This window comes from Siphateles boraxobius, unplaced genomic scaffold (assembly GCF_051911475.1).
Source record: "Siphateles boraxobius isolate OS27281-9 unplaced genomic scaffold, OSU_SipBor_1 29, whole genome shotgun sequence".
Classification (NCBI taxonomy): Eukaryota; Metazoa; Chordata; class Actinopteri; order Cypriniformes; family Leuciscidae; genus Siphateles; species Siphateles boraxobius.
The window spans coordinates 19383485-19407335 of record NW_027508908.1 but is presented as its reverse complement, the minus strand read 5'-3'; the positions used below and the strand labels follow the sequence as shown (position 1 = coordinate 19407335).

General features: G+C 42.1%; 1 protein-coding gene across 3 annotated transcripts in view; it reads left to right on the top strand.

Annotated features, from left to right (window-relative positions):
- The window catches only part of sts (steroid sulfatase (microsomal), isozyme S), a 95968-nt gene extending 73008 nt beyond the window's left edge, over positions 1-22960 (top strand). For all 3 annotated transcript variants that reach the window (XM_077246803.1, XM_077246802.1, XM_077246801.1), the window contains exons 7-10: positions 11176-11313; positions 11471-11630; positions 11929-12050; positions 21640-22960. In XM_077246803.1, the coding sequence (XP_077102918.1) occupies positions 11176-11313; positions 11471-11630; positions 11929-12050; positions 21640-22013 (794 nt within the window). In that variant the 3' untranslated portion in view covers positions 22014-22960. The remainder of the gene's footprint in view (positions 1-11175; positions 11314-11470; positions 11631-11928; positions 12051-21639) is intronic.
- The last annotated feature ends 891 nt before the right edge of the window (positions 22961-23851 follow it).

Genomic DNA, 23851 nt, shown 5'->3' with positions numbered 1-23851 from the left:
TTACCAAAGCAAATTCCTTGTATGTGCACAACACTACTTGGCAATAAAATTGATTCTGATCTGATTCTGATCTGATCTTCTGATCTGATCTGATCTGAAATGTATGTAAATTGAATGGGGAATATTTACTACCCCAGTTGATGAATCAATGTCTACTGAAGCAAAACTTAAGGTGTGTGTATTTTTTATTTTATTTTTAAATATAAAGTAGTGCTTCCGGCCAAGTGTCATACATGGGTTCATATGGATTCACACTTCACATAAACATCAGTATGTAGCTAAACTTACGTGAGACGTGACAATCCTCTGTGCTTTCCTCATATTTCACAACATGCTGACGTTATGCTTCACGGTGCTGTCATGACAGCCGTGTATGACAGTTGACCGGAAATTATGGTTTATCGTTAAAAGTTTGTATTTTACACACACATCTATCATTTGGCTTCAGAAGACATTGCTTCATCAATTTAGGTTGTGTAGATTCCTGTCATGTTTATTTTAGTGGTTTGAAGCACACCTTGCATAATATGGATTCATAGAGATAGATTATGTTTCTCAAAATCTTCGTTTGTGTTCTTCAGAGGAAAGAAAGTCATATACACAAGGGATGGAATGAGGGTGAGTAAATAATGAGAATTTTCATTTTCTGGGTAGAGTATCTTTTACAGCCCTAGTCACATGTGCCTTAAACTTTAAGGCACATGTGTCTAGGGCTCTGTCCGAAATAGCCCCCGATACACTTAAATAGGGCACTATTTTTGAGGGGACAGCCATTTGTACCATACCCCAATACCAAATCATAGTGGACGTTATTGAGTGCACTCATTCAAACCCACAATGCACGGCAATAACGGGTGTTTAATCGGTGTACGCTCAACGGCTAGAGAATACTCATAATGCACTGCGAGAATCGTGCACTGAATGAATTCCCCCGTCTCGCCAGGAGATGGTGCCACAGCTGAATCATCCATCCATTTTCCAAACCGTGCTGGTCCAATTCCTTTTTTTATTTGTTATTAAATTGTTTAATTAGGTTTATGCTAGTCAATATACATCTTTTCATTACTACTGGATCTGCGAGTTTGCTACATTTCAAATGATTATTATTAAACGGCAAGCACAAACTATGCAAAATCAGCAGCCCTCAGTGTCTGAATTCACTCACTTGTTTTCATTCACTCTTTCAAGTGGATTGATGTAGGGAATAGTGAATGAAGGTATAGGGAGCGATTTTCAAACACAGCAAATGATTTTAGTTTTTATTGTAGCTCCAACCAGCTCCAGAACACCTGACTGGAAGCTTCTATTAATCCTAAAAACCTTAATTAGCTGGTTCATGTGTGTTTTATTAGGGTTGGAGCTAAACTGTGCAAGACAGTGCCCCTCCAGGAGTTTGACACCCCTGCTTTGGAAAATAAGTTTGAAATGAAATGATCAACAAACACATATAGACCTTATGTAGCCCCGCTCCTTTTCAGCGCTGCGCTCATTGTCTTTTGTCTTCCGGTCTGTATTTTCACAGCAATTCTTCGTATTTATGAATGAATGGCTCGTTTTAGTATCTTTCCGTCTACTGACATTTGTTAAGACATCTGCTTTAAACTTTACAATCCTCATGATAACTTTCATTAACTTTTAATTAGGGGTGTCACGATTCTCCAAATCCTCGATTCGATTACATTTTCGATTCTAAGGTCACGGTTAGATTCGATTCTCGATTTTTTTTTTTTTAAGCACAGGTTTCTGTTGCTCCTAAAAAGCTGACATAAACATTTCATGTTCATCGCAATCTCAAACATCTCTGTTATTATCAGTGAAGCTGACTGCACAATGAACTAGGCTATTATCTCAAACTGAACTACATCTTTATGCTTTTTTTGCCTTTAATTAATCTGATTTATCAGATTTGCTAAATTTATCTTCTGAGGTAGCTGAGCCCAGAAAAAATGTATCACAAACCAATGGTTGTCCCTTAAAAGTACACAATGAATAGGTTCTAAAGTCTAAGTCAAAAGTTTTTTTTGTGCGAAAAATGAGTATAATTACCATATAAATGCAGTAAGGGCATTGTTTATAGCACAGAATGGATACTCTCATCACTGTTGTGCAAGGGCGACCATTTTAAAGGGTAACTAAACCCCTGGTCAGAGCCTGACTCCACCCACTGGCAATGGAAAAGTGGGCAGAGCCCACTGGAGGGGGGGCGTGCACCTGAGACGCATCTCTCTGTAGGCAAGGGCGTGGTTAGCTGGTAGCCTCTGACGTCAGAGGGTACCACAACTTCCAATAGGAAAATTCAACTGCAGTAGCCACCGTTCAACCTGAAGAGGGCAGCACTCCGACGTTTTTACACCATATATTGAATTGGCTTTTAGAATTAAAACATTTTAAACCCAAATGTCAAAAAATTTACTCGAATCAATGAACAGCATTTATGAAGCTCCATTCTTACAGATCATTAACTAAAAAAAGTTGTTTTAGTGTTTAGTTACCCTTTAAAGCTGTAAGGGTGGATTTCGTGCAGGGGTTCAGTCTGAAAGACTGCCGAATGACTAAAGAAACTTTATTAGCATGATGGTAGAAAACGTCTCGGTTACGTATGTAACCCTCGTTCCCTGAGTAGGGAACGGAGACATCTTGTCGGAGGAGTTTCCAACGAATTGGGATCACGCTAGGGAGACCAACTGCCTTCGAGTGAACTAAAACGAGCCAATAAACATTGGCATGCAAGATTTGCATTCCGCGCGCCGCCCACCAGTGCGGGTATAAAGCGGAAGCAAGCGCACACACATTTTGCTTTTCGCTTCGGAGCCGGACGGTGTCCAGTCCTCGTGAAGGTACAGCAGTATGGCGACGGGACGAGATGTCTCTGTTCCCTACTCAGGGAACGAGGGTTACATGCGTAACCGAGACGTTCCCTTTCGTGGGAACTGCTACGTCTCGTCTGAAGAGTTTCCAACGAATTGGGATCCCTAACAAAATGCCATGGTGCTGGCCCCTTCCAGCGCCCAGCTTAGCTGCCCGCCGGAGCAGTTTGTTGTCGTCTTTGGCGGGAGCTAGCTAGGAAAATCACACCGCTGTTCTGGATATGGATAACACTGGGAAAGCGTGCCCAACCTGTGGGAGGGAACGCTGCGGAAGCCCCTGCCCGCCCGAAGGGAGGCACTGGAATAGACGTGTACTAACCCGTGGGGTAGTGAAACACATAGCAGTCCTTGAGGTAGTCCCAGCCCGAGGGGTGGGAGCGTACTTAGCAAGGACGACAGAATGGTCTGTCGAGGGGAAGACACGATGCTAGCCCGGAGGGTAGCTGGATCGTGGAGAAAATGGGTCGCAGAAGGGACCACTGTAGGCCACCCAATCTACACACAACTCCTACGAGAGGTAATAGACATGGCGCCGGGCGATCCGCCTCGCCTGGTGCCGAAGGGGTGATGGAGGAACTCACGAGGTTAGCCGTATGTTGGGGAAACAACAGAGTAAGAAGACGCACGTATCCGGCCAAGAGGCGGGAATGGCGTAGGAAGCCGACATAACCTAATTCCTCGCGTTATTGGCCGTAGCGAGTACACGGGTGGAAACAGGTTCAACAAGGAGGCTATAGAATCTAGCGAACGTGTTAGGTGTCGCCCAGCCCGCAGCTCTACAGATGTCTGTCAGCGAGGCGCCTTGCGCCAAAGTCCTTGTAGAGTGTGCCCTCAACCTAGGTGGGCAAGGCACGTCTTGGGAAGCATAAGCCCGGATGATAGCATTCACTAGCCAGTGGGCTAACCTCTGCTTGGAGACAGCCTTCCCCTTCTGCTGGCCTCCGTAACAGACGAAGAGCTGATCTGAGGTCCTGAAGCTTTGCGTTCTGTCCACATAAACAACGCAGGTTGCGGACGGAACAGAGAAAAGCGAGGGCTGGGTCTGCCTCCTCCGGGTGCAGCGCTTGCAGGTTCACTACCTGATCTACAAAAGGAGTGGTAGGAACCTTGGGCACATATCCGACGCGGGGTCTCAGAACAATCCCCTACCATCTTAAAGGAGGCCAAAGCCAACAGGAGAGCTGTCTTTATAGACAGGATATTAATCTCAACCGTTTGCAATGGCCCAAAAGGGGGCCTCTAAAGTGCTCTGAGCACTAGAGTTAAGTCCCAAGAGGGTACGGGGTGCGGATTATGAGGCGGATTTAGCCCATACGGAAATGTATGGGCGGAAATGCCCATACTTTTTTATTTTGCTACTTCGTCATTTTGAATTTACATATTTCTCATATTTGTGTTATTGCTACTATTTGTTATTGACCTTTCAGTAATAAATAAAAAAGACAAGATTATTGTGGGAGTATTTTAGTATTTTCAAAATACTAATTACTTGTATTTTATTTAAATACATTTTCCACATCAGTATTTTGTATTTTATTTTGTTACATTTCGTAAGCCAGTATTTGTATTTTGTAACAAAATAGTTGTTGATGTATTTGTGCCCACCTCTGCCCCTAATGAATCTGATGATCAGGTTGTGCTTTCCCAATGACTAACCTTCTTCTGCATCATGATGAGCGGCTTTTGCGGCAACATACACTTTGAGCTTGGAGGGAGACACCCTTCTCTCCAACCCATCCTGCAGGAAGGAAAGCACGACTCTGATCGGGCAAGTTCGTGGGTCTTCCCGGTGGGAAGAACACCAATCGACGAACAGGTTCCACTTCAACGCATAGAGTCGCTTCGTAGAGGGGGCTCTAGCGAAACTGATGGTGTCAACCACAGCCTGTGGTAGGCCATCTAGAACCTCTGCGTCCCGTCCAGGGACCAGACATGAAGATTCCAGAAGTCTGGATGTGGGTGCCATAGGGTGCCCCGTCTCTGAGAAAGTAGATCCTTTCTCAGAGGAATGGGGCAAGGAGGGGCTGTCGCGAGGAGCATGAGTTGCACAAACTAAGTCCGGTTGGGCCAATACGGCGCACCAAGCAGGACCTGCTCCTCGTCCTCCCTGACCTTGCACCAAAGTCTGTGCGAGCAGGCTCACTGGGGGAAACGCATATTTGCGAGGGCCCCGGGGCCAGCTATGTGCCAGTGCATCCGTGCCGAGGGATCCTTCGGTCAGGGAATAAAACAGCCGGCAATGGGTCGTGTCCGGAGAGGCAAACAGATCTATCTGAGCGGCTCCGAAGATTCCCCAAATCAGCTGGACCACCTGGGGATGGAGTCGCCATTCTCCCGGAAGAGGCGGCTGCCTTGAGAGCTCGTCGGCTACACGGTTGAGCGCTCCAGGGATGTGAATGGCCCAAAGCGACCTCAGATGCTTCTGACTCCATAGGAGGAGATGGCGGGCGAGTCGAGACATACGACAGGAGCGTAGAACACCTTGACGGTTGATGTACGCAACAGTCGCAGTGCTGTCCGTACGGACCAGCACATGCTTGTGCAGAAGCAGCCCCTTGAGGCGGCACAAGGCTAAGCGTACTGCCTGCAACTCTAGGCAGTTGATGTGCCAACGCAGTTGAGGCCCCGTCCACAGACCTGAAACTGCATGCCCGTTGTACGTGGCCCCCCATCCATTGGCAGAGGCATCTGTGAAAACCACAGCATGCCTGGACACCTGGACGAAGGGAACTCCGGCGCGTAGAAACGCAGGGTCCGACCAAGGAATGAAGGTTTGGCGACAGTGCGGGGTAATGTTGACCCGGAACGTGCTGCTCTGCCACGCCCATCTCAGGACTCGATCGTGAAGCCAGCGGTGAAGCGGTCTCATATGAAGCAGGCAGAGTAGCGTTACCGCGGCTGCCGTATGCCCCAGGAGCCTCTAAAACTGTTTCAGTGGGACCGCAGACTTGCTTTGAAAAGACTTGAGGTAGTTGAGCACTGACTGGACGCGCTCCTCGGTGAGGCGTGCAGTTGGACCGACCGAGTCCAACTCCATACCGAGATAAGAGATCCTCTGCGTAGGGCAGAGTTTGCTCTTGTCCCAGTTGACCTGGAGCACAAAGTCCCTGTGTTCGCACAACAGATCTCGCGAGTGAGCTATTATGAGCCAGTCGTCGAGATAGTTGAGAACGCGAACGGCATGTTCTCTCATGAGAACAATGGCCGCCTCCACGACTTTCGTGAAGACACGGGGCGACAGGGCCAAGCCGAAGGGTAGGACCTTGTACTGATATGCTCGACCCTCGAACGCAAACCGAAGAAATGGTCTGTGACGAGGAAGAATCGAGACATGAAAGTACACGTCTTTCAGGTTGATCGCTGCAAACCAATCCTGGGGACGGATGCATTCGAAGATGTGTTTCTGCGTGAGCATTTTGAACGGGAGCTTGTGTAAGGCCGGAAGGAGGGGAAATGAGGAGGGATGCCCGGAGGCGTCGAGTCCTGATTTCCGCACCTCCTTGCCCAGTGGGAGACTAGAGCGACAAGGCCGTAGCGGCGTCACTGGCGTCTGAGCGCTGGGATGAGGGGAATGAGAGCGACGTGGTGGTGCACACTGTCATTCTGACCCTCTTGGACGGGGGAGACTGGGAGTGACGAGGCACTTGGGCGAACCTCGGCTGCCCGTCTCGACCGTGAGTGACCCAGAGGAAGTAGAAACTGCTCTTTTATTGAAACTCTGGGTTTCAGAACAGAAAGAAAAGGAAAAAAAAGATTATCCACCCGGCCCTCCTCCGGGGGAAGGAGAGGAATAGAGGTTCCCTCCCGACGAGCAGCCACTGCGTCCTTTGGGTCGCCCGTCTCAGGGTCGCTTCTCTCTCCTCTTCCCGGGAGGTTTAGACAACTCCCGAGCGGGCTGGACAGCTTTCTTGCGGCCGGCACCCTGCTGCTTAGGGGGCTGCTGCCTAGGCTGGGTAGGGACGGAGGCGGCGGCAGGAGGTCGCCCTCGCCGACGAGCAGCCGGAGGCGCAGGCGACAGGGACGGGGCAGCAGCAGGCCGTCTCCGAGGCATGATATTCTTGGTAACCTCCGACTGCTTCTGGGCGGCGGAGAACTGTTGGGCGTATCTCTCCACCGCGTCGCCGAAGAGGCCACCCTGGGTTATGGGGGAGTTCAGGAACCTGGACTTGTCCGACTCGCGCATATCGGCCAGGGTGAGCCAGAGGTGTCGCTCCTGGACCACCAGCGTGGACATCGCCCGACCCAGGGAGCGTGCGATGACTTTCGTCGCCTTGAGGGTGAGGTCCGTCGTCGTACGCAGCTCTTGGAGCACCCCTGGGTTGGTACCACCCTCCTGCATGTCAGAGAGCGCTTTGGCCTGGTGGACCTGGAGAAGCGCTATGGCATGCCGGGCAGAAGCAGCTTCTCCGCATGCGCTGTAGGCCTTTCCAGTCAGACTGGAAGAGAACCTACAGGCGCGGGAGGGGAGTGTAGGGTCACCCCGCCAGGTGGACGCGGCCTTAGGACACAATTGCATCGCAACCGACCCTTCCACTGGGGGGATACCTACGTATCCCTTCACTGCCCCGCCATCGAGATTGGTGAGGGAGGAGGAGGGAGTCGACCTGTGTCTGGCCGCCAGAGGGGCCATCCACGATCTCGTCACCTCGTCATGCACCTCCGGAAAGAAAGGAACCGGGCAGGGGCCTGAGAACCAGCACGAGCCTCCCCGAGATACCAATCGTCGAGCCGCGAGGGTTCGGGACACGGTGAAGGGTTCCATTCGAGCCCGACACTCGCGGCCGCCCGGAAAAGCATAGCACCCATTTCCGGATCCGGCTCGGCAACGCAGTCGGGTCGTCATCTCCAGAAGATGACCGCTCTCCCTCCGATGCAGCGATCGACATCTGATCCTCCGGCAGAGCCCTGAAGGAAACGACTGGGACCACACGTGATGGCCCAGCGCGCTCCTGCGGAGGCTCCAATGGCAGCGATGCTGAACAGTGAGGAGCCGGCGGGGGTCTTTCACCCGGCTGGACATTCCTCACTGTAACCCTCAGACCACCAATGGGATTAGCCGAAGTAGTCTTCTTCTGAAGTGAACCAGAAGAAGAACTAGATCGGGGAATCTCCAAAGGGACTCCCCCTCGTCTAAGGGACCTTAGTTTCGATCTAAGCATCGCGATGGTCATGTTCCCGCAGTGAGAACATGACTCGTTCACGAACGCTGCCTCAGCGTGCGCGAGGCCCAAGCACGAGAGACAGCGATCCTGACCATCAACCGGCGGCAGATATTGACCGAATCCAGAAACACACGAATGAAACGTCATCCTGAAAAGGACGCGATCTTCACCCGTGTTACTCTTTTAGAGAATGCTCTCTTATTGTGCTGAAGCACACAGGGATCAACGCGGCAACACAGCGGGGAAACTGCAAGCCCGCTGTGTGCACTCAACCGAATACCGGCTGTGAAAACAGCTCTTTTGAAAGATGTAGATTACGTGTAATCACAACCGGCAGCCGGGGGCTCGCGAAGATCACTGAAGCGCCGTCACACCAACACAGAGAGATCCAGGAAAAGAGCAGACTCGTTGAGCACGAAGAAAACACTTTCTTGAAACTCATTCACTCAGAGGACACAACCGGTCGGCTCCGAAGCAAAAAGCATAATGTGTGTGCGCTTGCTTCCGCTTTATACCCGCACTGGTAGGCGGCACGCGGAATGCAAATCTTGCATGCCAATGTTTATTGACTCATTTTAGTTCACTCGTAGGCAGTTGGTCTCCCTAGCGTGATCCCAATTCGCTGGAAACTCCTCCGACGAGACGTAGGAGTTCCCACGAAAGGGAACTGTACATTTCTTGCCTATTACCACCTACTGCTACTTATACCAATGACAGAAATAAGCACCGTTACAATAGCTTAATATGTGGGAGAGCGTTGCTATATAGAGTGACAATATTGTATTGCAATAGGTAGCACTTCAAAGTCAATACCAAATCAAAACTAGTTAGCACATTATTTGTAAAACAGCCCACTTTGTCAAAGGTTTAATGACAAAATATGGTTATGGTTACTAAAATAGTTACAAAATATATGTATGAGATGAACTTATACCATTAATTGTATTCAGTTTATATGTCAAATGTTATGAGAGAGAGAGAGAGAGAGAGAGAGAGAGAGAGAGAGAGAGAGAGAGAGAGAGAGTGAGCAACAGTTAAAATCTTAATTTATCCCTTCCGTGACCATGTGTCTAAAACCCAAATGTGAGACTTTCAAACTGACCAATCAGATAAATACAACTTCCCCCATGGTACTAAGGTGTTGTGGTGACCCACAAGTAAGACTGAAAGAGACATTCACCAAGGGACTGTACCTTTAAGGGAGAGGTTATGTTATAGTAGTTCCGGGTTAACGTTGTGTGGTTGTTTTGATCTCACTGGCTGTACAGTGTGATAGTAATATTGAAGTGGAGAGTAAAGATGACCCACAGTGTGACAATTCATAGACCCCCAAAGTACACACATCTTGACCTACAGGCCTTGATCACTATCAGCACCTCTGTGCCTTTAGGGACTCCAAATGGTCATTGGGGAAAGAGGGTGTGTGTGATGATTTTAGTGTGAGGAAGGAAGAAGAGTGGGTTAGCTGACTGAGACTCGTGCGTTTTAAGTAAATCCAAGAAATCACAAACAAAAGGTTGCGCTCTGCGCAAATAACAGTAAATCAACTATTTCACTGCAGCACTTGGGTTTCCAGTCCTCAGTTCTCAGACACGCACGAAGTCCCAGTCTCTCTCTCTCTCTCTCTCTGTATCCATTTCCTGGTGGCTTTTATCCTGTCTCTCCATGCCAATTACTGAAACAATACACAGGTGTTTGTCATTTGCACTTGACCTACTTACACACCTCGTCTCCTGCCTCTCTCTCCTGTTGCAGACCTCACTGAACCACACCCTCCTCGCCACAGGGTGGAAAACAGTAAATCAAATGTCTTTGTTCATTTCAGATATCTTGGATTATTTTCAATCCTACAAAGCGAAGGACAGTTAACTTAGTCATACTTGAGTATTCGGGAGAATAAGCAGAATTAATAAATTGATACCATTAAGGTGGTTACCAAATAATTAGATTTTTTTTTTTTTTTGTCTTTGAGTTAAAGATTTTTTAAGGAATTTATGTCTAGACACAATTTATTTTTGTCAAGTATTATTGAAGTATTAAAGCGTGAGCTTTGTTTTTTAAGATCATATCCTACATTCAGTCAGTTGTATAAAAACCTTTGACTGGTAGAATAAAAAATAACTAGATTTGCATTTCCTGAATGTTTTATGTTTAAATTTCAAGAACAAAGTTTAAACTTTAGTTCTGTGTTAATGAAGTTGTGTATTAGCACTTTTGTCCATTTTGCAGTGTAATGGTGGCTATAGAGGGTTAAAGGGATAGATCACCTAAACCTGACAATTCTGTCATCATTTACTCAACCTTTACCCTATTCCAAACCTGAATGAATTTCAAAGAATGAAAGATATTTTGAAAAATGTCTCACTGGTTTTTCATCCATATAATGGAAGTCAATGGTAACCAAAAGTGTTTGCTTACCAATGTTCTACAAAATATAATTTTGCAGAATAAATAAATTCATAAAAGGGAAATTAGAGAATTCTAATTTTGGGGTGAACTATCCCTGTAAATACTTCAGATGCATGAAAAAATGCCAAGTACAATTCAAAATGCAAATGCATGGAAAAAAGACCAGTCGCAACTCAGTATGCAGATTTTACAAGGACGCCAGTTATCAATGAAGGATATTTGGAATGTATTCTTACATTTATATTATAGTAGAACGTTTAAATATACATAGACAAAACAAAGTTTGAATAGAGTCTGTAGTGCATGTTAAGAGGTTTGAACTGAACTGGTAGAAAAAACTCTCATCATCCACTAGATCTACTAAGTATCTACTAAGTAGTGATGCTCCTCTTCAGGCATCAATTGAACTTGAATCACATAAAGTGTAATCAGATCACTTACTATAAACCCAAAAACACAAAATAATTAAAACTGTGGTCTCAATTGTAAATTGGTTAAATAAAAGTGTGTGCTACATGTAAATGATTTGAAGTTTATTTTTTAGTGTTATGGGTTTAAACAAACCCCAAGTGACAATGTTTGAGAAATCAATTCAGTACTGCATTGCACTGGAAGGTTTAGCTTTTTAAGTAGTTAAGATAAGTAGATAACCTAAATGTTGCACCAGGTTGATTTTAGTATTTTAATATTGATCTTATTGTCGGTCTGACTTCTCACTGCGCTGTTGCTGTTCTTAGGTCAAATCATAAAGACTCTGGAGCGCTTAAACTTAAAGCAAAACACTCTGGTTTACATGACTTCAGATCAGGGGCCTCACCTGGAAGAGATTTCCATTCACGGAGAGATGCACGGGGGTTATAGCAGCATATACAAAGGTATTCTGTCCGAGGGTTTGCCCATAGAATAGTCCTGACGGCCAGTTTATCAACCCTTGTGAACAAAGCATTACATTTCATCATTATTTTCAGTTTAAAAGTTGAACAGTAACTTAGATTTCACTCCCTCTGTTTCTCCATACCCTCACTGGAGCAGCTGGCAAGTCTACCAATTGGGAAGGTGGGATTCGGATACCGGGGATTCTTCGTTGGCCAGGTGTCTTGCCTGCTGGGAAGGTCATTGATGAGCCCACTAGCAACATGGATATTTTCCCCACGGTGCTGAATTTAGCTGGTGCTTCCATACCTAGTGACAGGTGAGAATCTGTAGCCTAGCAACAAGATCTGTCAGTCAAGAATTTGGTTACGGAGACAACAGATACAAGATGCAGATATAATAAGATGCTAATAATCAGGAGATACATTGAAATATTTGGATGTACAGAAATCAATAGATTAGGTTGTGTTTTTAGTCACTTAATAAGATGAACATATGCCCACATTAGCTAATTACTATAGAATAATGATGTTTTGTGTTTTGGCCACCCAAACTGCTAAATAGATTCACTAAATAGGCTAGTAGTTGCAGTGCATTACAACTGGTTTCTATTACAGAATTATTGATGGCCATGATCTCTTGCCTCTGCTGCAAGGGCAAGTGGAGCGTTCTGAACATGAATTTATGTTTCATTACTGCAATGCCGAATTGAATGCTGTCAGATGGCACCCTCCTAACAGTGAGTCCTAATTTCAATGCACCCACCTCTCATGAACAACTAATAACTATTTTGATCATCTAAATAATTACTTTTAGTCTGTTAGTTGTAAAGTACACCTTTTGAGTTTATCTCTCTATCTTGAATCACTTGAAGAGTGATAGATATATAGATAGGTAGATAGATAGAAAAAAATAAGTAATATTAAATATACATTTCAAACACTATTAAAGTCAAGGAAACTGTTTGTAATAAAATAAAAACAAATAATCACACTACAAGCAATAGCACAAATAAACAATAAAACAAAGATACAAATTAAATAAACAGTGCTTTTCATGTTTTACAGGTAGATCTAGGATTAGAATAGGTACATATTTTGAATAAATCAGCCTAATCAAATTTAAAATAACTCTGCATAGACATCAGTGTATAAATTAAATATAGATGAATCCTTATTAAATTACACAAGTTATTTAGTAAATGAGTGATTTTTGCAGTGAATTAGTTGTTTGATTAACATTAAAAACAGACAGCAGTAGGAATATTAGGCTGCTGTCACTTTAATAAATATTGTATGGATCCAATAAACTGATACTGTACACATGCATTTTCTTTTTCAACTGTTTACGTTCACTTAAGACATAACCGACTGTGTTTACCAGGATACTCGCCAAGACAGACATTTTGTCATCATTTTGTGTGAAATTTGTCCGTTAAAACACAAGATTCACAAGCTGTCAGACGCTGCTTTCTGGGCACGTGCTTCAGTTGTGCAGTTTGCACACATAAGACTTCACAAACTTATTTTTCGCGTCATCTTGTGCTTTGATGTTTAAATTGGCAAGGCTTCAAAACGCATGCAATTGATAAACTTTTGTGACGATTCGGCACTGGTCCGATCGGGACAGTGACAGTTCAGTCAACGAGCTTTGCATATACTTTCCCTTTCTCTCACAGTGAATGCGTGTGTGTGAGAGAAAGCGAAGGGGGGCGTAAAGCTCAGTAGGCAATGAAATTATATCTGCGCTAAACGTATTTTTTTTTGCCTCTAACTCAATTACAGGCGACTGAAATCGTACAATTTACTAGCTGTTGACTAATTAAAGACAATGTTTAGTCGCCTTGTGTGAAATTCGGTTGCATTTTCGAGTGATTTACTCGCATTGTAAAGGGGTTGAAAGGTTGAAATATATACAGTCATGTGAAAAAAAGAAAGGACACCCTATTGAACTATATGGTTTTATGTATCAGGACATAATAAAAAATCATGGTCCTTGGCAGGTCTTAAAATTAGATAATTACAACCTCAGATGAACAACAACACATGACATATTACAGCTGACACATTACACCTGACACATGTCATTATTTAACAAAAACTAGGCCAAAATGGAAAAGCTACTAACTTCACACTTACTGCTTTATAGGAATTAAGAGGGTTAGTAGAAAGCAGGTGCTGCTAATCAAATGTCTTTGATTAATTGATCATCAGCAAGTGTCATCATCCCTATAAAACCAGCAGTTTTGGCAGTTTGCTGGTCTGGAGCATTCAGGTGTGTGTTAACACAATGCCAAGGAGGACACCAGCAATGATCTTGGTGAAGCAATTGTTGCTGCCATCAATCTGATTCACAAGTGGAAAACATTCAAAACAGTTGCCAATATTCCCAGGAGTGGACATCCCAGCAAATGTTAGACCGTGCAATGCTCAGAGAAATTGCGAAACACCCAAAAACTACACCCACTGATCCATATAGAATGCCTGGTTAGCTCTTGACGTTCTAAACTGCCACCAGGCAGTGAAGCCACCGGAAGTGTTCAAGCGGCCATCTTACGATTCCCTACCAGCAGAGGGCTCCAACGGCCGTTATACAGATTTTGGTAGCTTCGACGGTACTTTTAAGATGACCCGCTGTGCAGCATACAAGTGTAAAACGACGTTCACAAAAGGATGTAGAAAAACTGCCCACAGGTTGTAATTCAAACCCTATAAGTAGTAATTTATATGTACAATTGTCGCTATTCCTGTGTTGTTTTTTCCGAGGCAAGAGTAACTTAATTCTTCTACTAGTGTTGTCAAAAGAACCGGTAATGTTACTTCGTTAAGTTACCAAGTCGGTACTGAAATTTTGAAAATGGGACGATACCAGCATTTCTGCAGTAGGCCTACCGGGTAATTTATATTCTCGGTACCCACTAATAGCTGCTTTCAATCGCTTCAGTGTTTATCTAAGCGCGATCGAGGCTCCAGACTAACTTTGTTACTAGGAGCACTTTAACCAATGTAGCCTAAGTTATACCACGATGTATTATACTAGTGTCTGTGAATATCAAACCGCAAAAAACGTGGCTATTAACCCTGCATGGTCTGCTTGTCTCTGTGGGAATGAATGGCGCAGACGCGCGGTTTAATTTACCACACACACACACGCAGAAGCATGCGTGACGCTCGCGCAGGTTTCAGTCTCTGCCTCACGATATGAGGACATGAGGAACTTCCTCTCCAGAGCCGATCTGAGTGTCACTTCATGAGCATTTTACCGCTTCATTTGAGAAAAACTATCGTCATATCATAACACACACAGAAACTCAAAGGTCTTCACGGCAACCCGTCAAAATAAAAGTTCGGTTTAGCTTGAAGAAATTTACTGAAATAATTATATTTGCCTACTGTCGTACAGTTGATTTAGCTACATCTTAATGTAATGCAATTTTTAATAAGCAGGAAAATTTTTCGACTTATACAAATATCCATTTAAATGATTCTGGGTGTTTGAGTGTTAAGAATGGACAGGGAGACTTTAGATTTTAAAACGGTGTCTCCTTAGGCAATGTTTTCTCAGTCAAATCATACAATTTCCTATTGATTCAATAGAACGCGTGAGCTCACTAGGGAATACCAATATGGCGGCACGGTGGCTTCACTGTTTATGACGTCATGAGCTATCCAGTCATTCTATATAGATCAGTGACTACACCTCAGACTCTACAGGCCTCAGTTAACATGTTAAATGTTCAGTTCATCTTTATTCATTTCCCGAAGGCAATTTGGTTGCAGCAAACAGGCATACACATAAAACAATGTCACATACACGAAAAAATTAGAAAAGAAAGGTACCCAAAAAAATACATTTACCTAGAATTTAAAAACTTTACAGCTGAGGGAACAAATTAATTTTTAAACCGATTAGTTTTACTGAGCGGATTTCTATACCGGCTACCAGACGGGAGAAGATAGAACTCATAATACAAGGGGTGAGAATCTTCTAACAAAATTTTCTGTGCTTTATCCAAAGCCTGTCTCTGGTACAACTGAGCCATGGTCATCTGCTTCCTCCCCGTTATATTACTTCCTTGATTAACCATCCTCTCAATACATTTTTTTATTTTTCACATTCAGAGAATTGAACCAGCACAACAGTGAAAAGGATATAAACGACTCAATATAGAATCTATAAAACATACACATCAATGTTTTATCCACATTAAATGACCGTAATTTCCGCAAACAATACAATCTTTGCTGCCCCTTCTTACACAAGGCATCAGTATTTGCGGAAAAAGTCAATTTACAATCTAATACAGTACCCAAGTACTTGTACTGTTCAACACTCTGGATACCCACTCCATTAATACTTATTTGCTTATCATCAATTAATTTCCCCCTCAATCTAAAATCAATAATCATCTCTTTAGTTTTCATGACATTGAGTTTTAAAAAAGCATTCTTACACCAAGCAATAAAATCATCAACCACCCAGCAAACATGCTTCTTTGGGGCCCGAATGGGGCCCTTGCGGGCAGGCCACTGTGGGCCCAGATACCGGCGTGAAATGCGGGGCACGTGTGGGCCCCACACTTTGGGACCCAGGTGGGGCCCCAGTGGGACAGCCCAAAAGTGTGGGCTGACTGTGGGCAGGGCCTTATAGAGGCCCATGTGGGGCCATTTTGGGCAGCCCACTGTGGGCCCAGATATCGGTGTGAAATGCGGGGCACGTGTGGGCCCCACACTTTGGGACCCAGGTGGGGCCCCAGTGGGACAGCCCAAAGTGTGGGCTGACTGTGGGCAGGCCCACAGTAAGTAGAGTGAGCCCCCATGGGGCCAGTTGTGGGCCCACAGCAAACCCTTATAGAGGCCCATGTGGGGCCATTGTGGGCAGCCCACTGTGGGCCCAGATATCGGCGTGAAATGCGGGGCACGTGTGGACCCAATCTTTGGGACCCAGGTGGGGCCCCAGTGGGACAGCCCAAAAGTGTGGGCTGACTGTGGGCAGGCCCACAGTAAGTAGAGTGAGCCCCCATGGGGCCAGTTGTGGGCCCACAGCAAACCCTTATAGAGGCCCATGTGGGGCCATTGTGGGCAGCCCACTGTGGGCCCAGATACCGGCGTGAAATGCGGGGCACGTGTGGGCCCCACACTATGGGACAGAGTGGGTATACCCATGCGGTGTGCAAAGTGTGTATATACTGTGGGTACAGTGGTCATAAGTTTTATATAATTTAATTTATTCACAGTCATGTAAAAAATATATACAATACATTACCGTTCAAAACTTTGGGGTCAGTACGATTTTTTAAATAGCCCTACTTTTGAACAAAGTAATCCGGCCGTCAGCATGTAAATCGTGAAAATAAATTCAGGAATGTTTGAACAGAACTGTCAAAAGAGCGGAATTTATTTGAAAAAGATTTTGAGTAAAAAAAAAAAAAGTCAAAAAAAAAAAATTCTTTCAAAACCACATCAATCAATCCCCTCAGATACCGGAGTAACTTGCTCCTTCCACCATCCCAGTCTCTTGCATTAGGATCAGCATCAACCCCTTTGGATGCTGCTTTAACTGTGTCAGCATCTAAAGTGAGAAAAAAAACAACAACAATTGAAATGTTAACATAAAAAAATGTATTAAAAAAACGGGGGTTGTTCCAAGTGTAATTTATTCACTTATGTTTTCCCAAGGGCTAGGCCATTTCCACCTCAGAGAACAAATAATCTTCTGCACTTTGACTGGAGGATAATTTTAGTTCCGGAAAAATAGTTACAGGTTTTTTATTAATATTAAAAACAAATGTAGGTGGTGTTGTTGAGAGAGAAACATACAGAGAGTGAACCAATTGAGGGCATGATGAAATGAGAGCATGAGAACAATTTACAAAAATTATCAACACAAATAGATAATTCTGTCAACTTAAACTCACACTCATGTCATTCCAAACCTGCATTATTTCTTCTGTGGAAGATTCTTCTGATATTTCGAAAAATGACTCGATAAAAAGTCAATGGGATTTTCATTGTATGGACAAAACAGATTAAACATTATTCAAAATTCTTCTTTTGCATTCCACAGAAAAAAGTAAATAATACATGTTTGGAACAACATGAAGAACAATCCCTTTAATGTCTTTATCAAGAAATCATTGAAGACTTTAACTTGCAGCATGAATATGTCATTTTTATAAAAGAAAATACAGAGAATGTGTCTGACAGTCAAAAATATACTTACACAGAAAAAGAGTGACCTGTGCCCGAGTGGCTCTCTGTTGGGTTTATTTAGCTGTTTGACACACAACACAATTAAGGAAAAAAGAGAGAAGACAACTGAATATTAGTAATATTGCATATTACATAAATCTATACAAATTATTATTATTTTTTTCATCAGTGATTATTGACTAATTAATATATCAGGAGTTCTCAACTCTGGTCCTCGAAGTGCACTGGCTTGCAGTTAATGTCCAGACCTGATCAATTTCACTTGCTCTTTTAACCAAAAGAGCTTGATTAGGCTAGCTTGTTCAGGTGTGTTGGACTTGGTGCTAAATTCTGCAGGACAGTGGTCCTCAAGGGCCAGAGCTGAGATCCTCTGCAATATGTTCTGAACATGACTAAATGGATCACTTACAGCAGTGTTGTCCAGTCCTGGTCATGGAGGAGTTTAGCTGTCTGCACTTTCTGCAGATCCTGAAGACCTAGATCAACTGGTTCAAATCTGCTTATCTAGGGTTGGAGCTCAATTCTGCAATCAGGATTAGATGGCAATGAATACTGAAAAGAGAGAGGACAAACAGCATTTTAATGTTATAAACCCAGTTTAAACTTTTATTCATGAATATGTACAATAACATCTAAGAATGTATGCTACATATGACACCACTGTACTGAAAAATACAGTATTTGTTCAGTGGGTGAAGCACATCTCATTTAAAAAATTTGATACCCAAAATATTAAAAGGTAACATAAGCAAAATGTTTATGAAAATACAGTTATATATAAGGTGTAAAGAAAGTTTTTGTAAATGTCTATGACAAATCTACAATGCAAAAACTGAGAATGTGTCAGACAGTGATTCGAACAGAATACTTACACAGAACAGTACCAATTATCAGATTACACACTAGGAAAAGGGAGAAAAATAAACAAATATTAATATTTCAGTGAAATATTTACAGTATCTGTATGGATAAACGTTGATGAAATGTATACATTCAAAAGAAATTATTACATTCATATTTAATGTTATTAAATGAATGAATATTATTTCATGGCCTAAATGTTTTACTTCCATTATATTTTTTTCATAATTAAGTTAATTAAATATTACAGATGGTTGATTTCATTTCAGTTATCAATTAAAGTTAGAATTGTAAAAATCTGTTATTTTTAGCTCACGTTAACATTATAGTTATGACGTTATGTAAATAGCCTAACGTTATATGATTTGCTGCCTGTCAGCGCGCAGTGTTTACAGGTGTCTATCAATTATTAACGTTCATAATCATATTTAACGAGATGTATAGAGTGTGTAGCTTATGTATTGTATTTACACTACATAAATACTCGTTTAACGTTACATCGCTATTTAAAACTTTAAAATAAAGAAAGTAATAAAATGAATTACTGATTCAGCCGGGCCATTGGAACATGGCATCACGGCTTTGGTTTGCAAAGTTGCATCTGAACAAACCACAAGACTTCTGGAACAATGTCCTTTGAACAGATGAGACCAATGTTTGGCCATAATGCACAGCACCAAATTAGGTGAAAACGAAACACAGCATCAGCACAAACACCTCATACTAACTGTCCATCACGCTGATGGATGGTTGATGATTTGTGGCTGGTTTTGCAGCCACAGGACCTGGGCACCTTGCAGTCATTGAGTGGACCATGAACTTCTCTATATACCAAAGTATTCTTGAGTCAAATGTGAGGCCATCTGTCCGACAGCTAAAGCTTGGCTGATATTGGGTAATGCAACATGACAATGATCCCAAGCACACTAGCAAATATACAATAGAATGGCTGAAAAAGAAAAGAATCATGTTGTTGAAATGACCCAGTGAAGTCCAGACCTCAACCTGACTGAAATGTTGATGCGGGACCTTTAGACAGCTGTGAGAAAAAAAAGAAAGAAAAAACCCCACAAACCTCAATGACCTGAGGCAAGATTGCAAACTGTGGGGGCAGTGGTGGCCTAATGGTTAAAGAGTCAGGCTGGTATTCCAAAAGTTGCGGGTTCGATTCTCAATGAATGACTGAGGTGCCCTTGAGCATGGCACCTCATCCCAATCACTCCCTGGGCACCACAGCAAAATGGCTTCCCACCTGGTCTGTATCCACAGTGTGCAGTGTTCACTACTCACTACTCCTCATGTGTGTTCACTAACTTTTATGGGTTAAATGCAGAGAACAAATTCTAGATATGGGTTGCCATACTTGGCCTTCACATGTCACTTTTTTTTTAAAGAAGAGCGGGCCAAAATTCCTCCAGAACGATGTGAGAGACTTAAACTGTCATACAGAAAAAGATTCCTTCAACTTATTGCTGCTAAAAGTGGCTCTACAAGCAATTGAATCATAGGGTGTCCTTAGTTTGTCACCTAAAGCTTTTCCATTTTGTCTTTATTTTTGTTAAATATATAATGACACAGGGTAATATACCATTTTTTGTTGTTCATTGAGGTTGTATTTTACCTAATTTTAAGACCTGCTAACGACCAGGGGTCTCATTTATTAAACTGTGCATAGGAGTCTTACTAAAAGTGTACGTGCGCCCAAAAGCCAAAAATAGCGTACACAAAAAAAAAATATTCAGACTTCTAAAACCATGCGTACGCCAGAACCTGCACAGAATTCACTTTATAAATCCCAGTCAGCGGAAGATTGTGCGCACATGTGTCTCCACTGCGTATCCTCCCCGAAATAACCATATATGGAGCTTACAGCACCTAGTTTTACTATGCATATCCTCATCTGCTCATCATTTACATATGCATATTCATCCATGTGATAACATGTTTAACGGTACAAGACATTAAGAAAATGTGAAATACGGATGTGCCGTCACATTCATTACTAAAAATCATTTAGTAGCCTATCTTTGCCTTGTTTTTGAATAAATAAATCAAATAGTGTAAAACACATTTCAGAGAAGGTTTTTCTCAATCTTTTCCACTGGACAAATAGTATTTTTAATTGATTTATATTTTTAATGGAAACAGACCTTTTTGTGCATTATTTGCAGGAAACTATTTTCTCAGACTATCTGCTATTATCATGATAAGAATTATCTCTGTAGTTAAAACATTAAAACACAGCATGTCAGAGGAAAAGTGTTCAAAAGCATTGCATCCACAACAAAGATTTCTATTTATTGAATATGAAAAATGTTGTAACTTGTCAGTAATGATTTCATGTAGTTTAAGTGTTTAACTCCATTCATGAGAATGGCATATTTAATCTAAATGTTTATATCAGAAGTAAAACATAGTTTAAATCATTTATTTATTTATTTAAACTGTTATTGTAAACATGCACTGTATTTATGATTCGGACTCATAATGAAGATTTACGGTTTTACTTGCTTGTCAGTTTCACTAAACAGCCCAATGCGCTCGCTGGCGTGGACATTTAAGAAGGGATGGATACATACTATGTATTCAATTTACATATTAAAACTAGTGTATGAAATGGCAAATGTAAATTATATAATAGAATTATCATTTTCATTTTGCACCAAATGTTGCACAAATATAATGGACAATGTAAATTAAAATACAGAAATGCATTGCCATTTTACATATTTCATTGTCATTTTGCATATTACATTTCAAATTGAATATTGCTACCCATATACTTTGCTTCAAGTGTTAGGCTTGGTGAGTGAAATTATATTTGTATTATCTTTCTGTACATGTATAATTTTCTTTAGATTTTCTGTCTAAAAGTGATCAAAAAGACATGTAACTCCGGTGTCGCCAAACTGCTCCATCTCCAATACGTTCGTACGCATGGGTCAGAGTTTGCGTGAAGGTTCGCAAATTTTTCCATCAAGTTTGTTTTTATTAATCACAACTTATGCGTCGGAAGTGGCGTACGCCTCTTTCAGGGCCTGTTTTGTACAAATGAGGCCCCAGATGATTTTTAGCATATTCTGATATGTAAAACCATCAAATTCTAAAGAGTGTACTTTCTTTTTCACATGACTATTCTATGACCATAATCTGTGTAAAAATATTTTTTTTTAACCATACTGTAAATTGAGAAATGTATTGATAAAGGAGATGATGATTCTTTGCATTTGAAAACTAGATTTCCTGTGTTTCCAGGTAGTGCAATCTGGAAGGCCTTTTTCTTTACACCTGACTTCTACCCAAAGAACAGCTCTGCGTGCTTCCACACTCATATCTGCTTCTGCATCAAGCCATTTACCACGTTCCATGACCCTCCACTGCTTTATGACCTGTCGAGAGACCCGTCAGAAAGCACCCCCCTGAGTCCAGACACTGAGCCCCAGTTCTACTCAGTTCTAATGGTCATAAGGGCAGCAGTAAGCAATCATACACAGAGTCTAAAGCCAGTCCCAATACAGCTTTCCCCTCTGCAAATAGTATGGAAGCCCTGGCTCCAGCCCTGCTGCTCTTCTCTCAGTCAGCTTTGCAGATGTGAACGTGATCATCAGATAGAGAAGCTACGACATTAGCTTTAAGAAAAATAGTCCGATACACAAAATCATGTGGCTTTAATGCATAAGGAGGGCATGTAATACTTAAAGCGATAGTTTACTCAAAAAGGAAAATCATTTGACTTTGGGTTTGACACAAAAAAGATATTGGTTCACCATTGACAATAGTGACGAAATTAAAATGTCACTGAAATTTGGATAATGTGATTACAGCTTAATGGGTTAAATGTGCAACAAAATCAGATTAAAATTAAATTTGTTTTTGGGAGTTTGAAACATTTTGCCAAAGAGAACACTACAGAAGAGTTTGCTCTGGCTGGTAAACACCTTCAAACTACCATTGGTCTGTGGCGATTTCGTAATAGGTATTACTAATGAATAATGTCATTTTGTTGTGTGTTTATTTTGCTATCGAGAGGTAAGGGCGCAGCACATTTTAACATATCTAAACTCTGCTCACAGCAAGGTATTTTGGACATCTTTTCAACCCATAAGCGAAAAACAAAAAAGAAGGGAAAACAATAAGTGTGTGCAGCCAAATTTGTATCACAAGATCTAAGATCTAAGGTCATTTGTGGCTGGAGTGTAACTGCAGCCAGATTCTCTGTTCTGAGTTCTGCATTCCTCGTTTGGAGATGCATCATCCTGGTTCAACAGCGTAAGGTCAGGGATTTTCTGAAGCTGTAATTACTACCTTTATGCTCGTAAGCTTTGATCTAGCCTGCAACCGGTAACAACTCAATACCCATAATGCCTCTTACAGGCTTTGGTGTTCTGAGGGTTTTTTGTAGTATTTTTGGTATCCAATATGTTTTGCTTATTTTTTGTGACTAATCAGGCTGCACTGGATGGTTTGCCAGCCTTAAGAGGCTCTCCACGCTCTCAATATCATGTTCATTACACTAATCTCATCACATCTTTTAAAAAATGGTCTGTATCAGGAAATAAAAAGATGTTTTGCCTAATTTTTTAAGAGCCAGATGTGATATTTATTGAAATTATGCTGTACTTCATGGATTGATGTATTTATCACTGAACACATTTGCTAATCAGATATTGATAGTAATTTAAATTAGGTAAATTTCATATTTGAGAGTGTCTGCTCTATGAGCTTTTGATCATTAACTAATGTTTACCATTTGATACAGAATCATGCATAATTTCCTCATGAATATCCACAGTCCTGAATAAATAGTGCAGGTTCTTAAAATAATTTCAAGTGGGTGTTACTTGACATGATCAAATAACTCTTACTAGCATCTTTCTGAATACAATTTGAAAACATGTTTGACCACTTCATACAGCATATCTACTAAACTACATCACTTTTATGTGAACAGATACTGACTTTTTAAGATATAGCTAAAAGAGCAGATGGCGATACCCAGGGGAGCCTTAAAAGCGATTGAAGCATGGGTCTCCTCAAACCAAAAATAATCTAGGCCTATGTCAAAATAGACAAGTTCAATCATTCTGATTTTCCGGGTGCTTTTCCAAAGGGGAGAGATCAATCAATTGCATTATGGAAGGCCTGCTTGGCTTAAATGATCAAAGGTACAAGCAGAGAACACATGCTCTGCTTAAGGATAGGTTTCTAAAACCTATAGAAGCTTTATTTGTACTGGGACCAGTTTTTCCAGAATGAGTCCAATGCCAATGCTTTCATTTTTTGGTACTTGCTGATACAGAGTACCAATACATGTTTTCTGACTGCATTTGTAATTGTTAAATGTATAGGGTAGAGAAACCAAAAGAATATAAATCTTATTAGTTGACATATATATGATTTATATCCTTCAGTTATTTTCATGCTTACTTAATCCTCCTCAAATGTATTGTATAACCTTCTGCTACTT